The sequence below is a fragment of the Frankliniella occidentalis genome, unplaced genomic scaffold (assembly GCF_000697945.3).
Source record: "Frankliniella occidentalis isolate FOCC.00 unplaced genomic scaffold, Focc_3.1 Scaffold203, whole genome shotgun sequence".
Lineage (NCBI taxonomy): Eukaryota > Metazoa > Arthropoda > Insecta > Thysanoptera > Thripidae > Frankliniella > Frankliniella occidentalis.
Genome location: NW_026267329.1, coordinates 8,488 through 9,988, shown reverse-complemented (window position 1 = coordinate 9,988; position 1,501 = coordinate 8,488). Strand labels below are relative to the sequence as shown.

Sequence of the window (1,501 nt, the reverse complement as noted above, 5' to 3'; positions counted from 1 at the left end):
ATCAGCATGCTGGAGCTTCACCAAGATATGGAACTTCAAGTCGCAGCCGTGACAGCAGCTCTTCCAATAGTGGATTCAAGGCTGCAGAGCATCAGAGCTGAAACCGCCAAGGACTCCACACTGCAGAGGCTGCGCAAATACATCAGAACAGGTTGGCCAAAGGAATTCATGCATGAACCTGATGAAGAGCTCCGTTAATTTGCAACCTGCAAAACTGACATTTATGAACATGATGGGTTGCAATGTAAGGGAACTGCAATAATAATTCCAGCTTCATTGAGAAAAAGCATGCTTGATAAGATTCACTTTGCCCATCAAGGAATCACTAAGTGCAGAGCCAGAGCTCGGGGTGTTCTCTTTTGGCCCAAAATGAATGCAGAGATTACGAACTTAATTCAGCAGTGCCGACTATGTGCTCAGTTTCAGTCTGCGAAGGTGAAGGAGCCGTTGCGACCTTATCCCATCCCGAAAAGTCCATGGACTGTATTAGCTGCTGATGCATTTGAATATAGGAGATCCAACTATCTCCTCTTAGTTGACTACTACTCTATATTTACCATATTGGCTAATCTGGCAAATCTGTCATCAGGAACAGTGGTAACTCAGCTAAAATCTGTCTTTTCGCAGCATGGAGCTCCTCAGGTGATGGTCTCGGACAATGGCACTTGCTTTGTCTCAGCATACTTCAAGGAATTCGCCAAAGAGTGAGGCATGCAGACAATCACTTCCAGTCCCCACTACGCACAGAGCAACGAAATGGCAGAGAGGCATGTCCAAACCATCAAGAAGACCGTTAAGAAGGCGCTGGCAGCAGGAAGAGACCCTCACCAATGTGTTCTTGAGATTTGTTACACGCCAATAATTAATGATCTCTCCCCTGCGCAGATTCTGATGGGTCGACGATTGAGAGGGAAGCTTCCACTCACTCCGCAGATGCAGCAGCCTAAGCAAGTCAACTACAAGGAAATCTCGAAGGCGCTCCAGTCTCGGCAAGATAAGCAGAAATCCTACTATGATCGAGGTGCAGCGCCAAGGAAACCACTCCAACCGGGGCCGGCTTACACCAGAGTTGAAGGCCCAAGATCCCAGTGGACGCCTGTCACCGTCATCAAAGAATCCTCTCGACCTCGCTCGTACACGGTCCAGCTCCCTAGTGGCAACACCGTGGATCGCACCAGGGCTCATCTGCACCAACCACCAGTCAAGGGTGAGAAACAACCTCTGAACTCTAGAAAATTTACTACAGTGTTGTACTTGCAGAGCCCGACGGAGGAGGATGATGTGAGCGGAGTACTGACAGGGGCGGGAGCCACTGTGACTCCGGTGAGGACTCCAGAGCCTTCACCACCCAGCATGCAGCAGCACGAGCATGCCCAAGGGGCGTCCCCGCAACGTCCCGGAGGCAGCACGGCCTCAGAGGAACCATCATCCCTTGCCTCTTCTTGTGGAAGTTCTCCACTATCTCGTCCTGGTAAAGGACGCTCCAGGAGAAGCCTGGACA

The 1,501-nt window shown here is 50.5% G+C and overlaps 1 protein-coding gene across 1 annotated transcript; it reads left to right on the top strand.

Moving 5' to 3' along the window:
• Positions 1 to 369: 369 nt before the first annotated feature.
• LOC127750518 (uncharacterized protein K02A2.6-like) lies at positions 370 to 708 on the top strand. Its single transcript, XM_052272381.1, has one exon. It carries the CDS (start codon positions 370 to 372, stop codon positions 706 to 708), a length of 339 nt encoding a protein of 112 aa, XP_052128341.1.
• Positions 709 to 1,501: the final 793 nt, after the last annotated feature.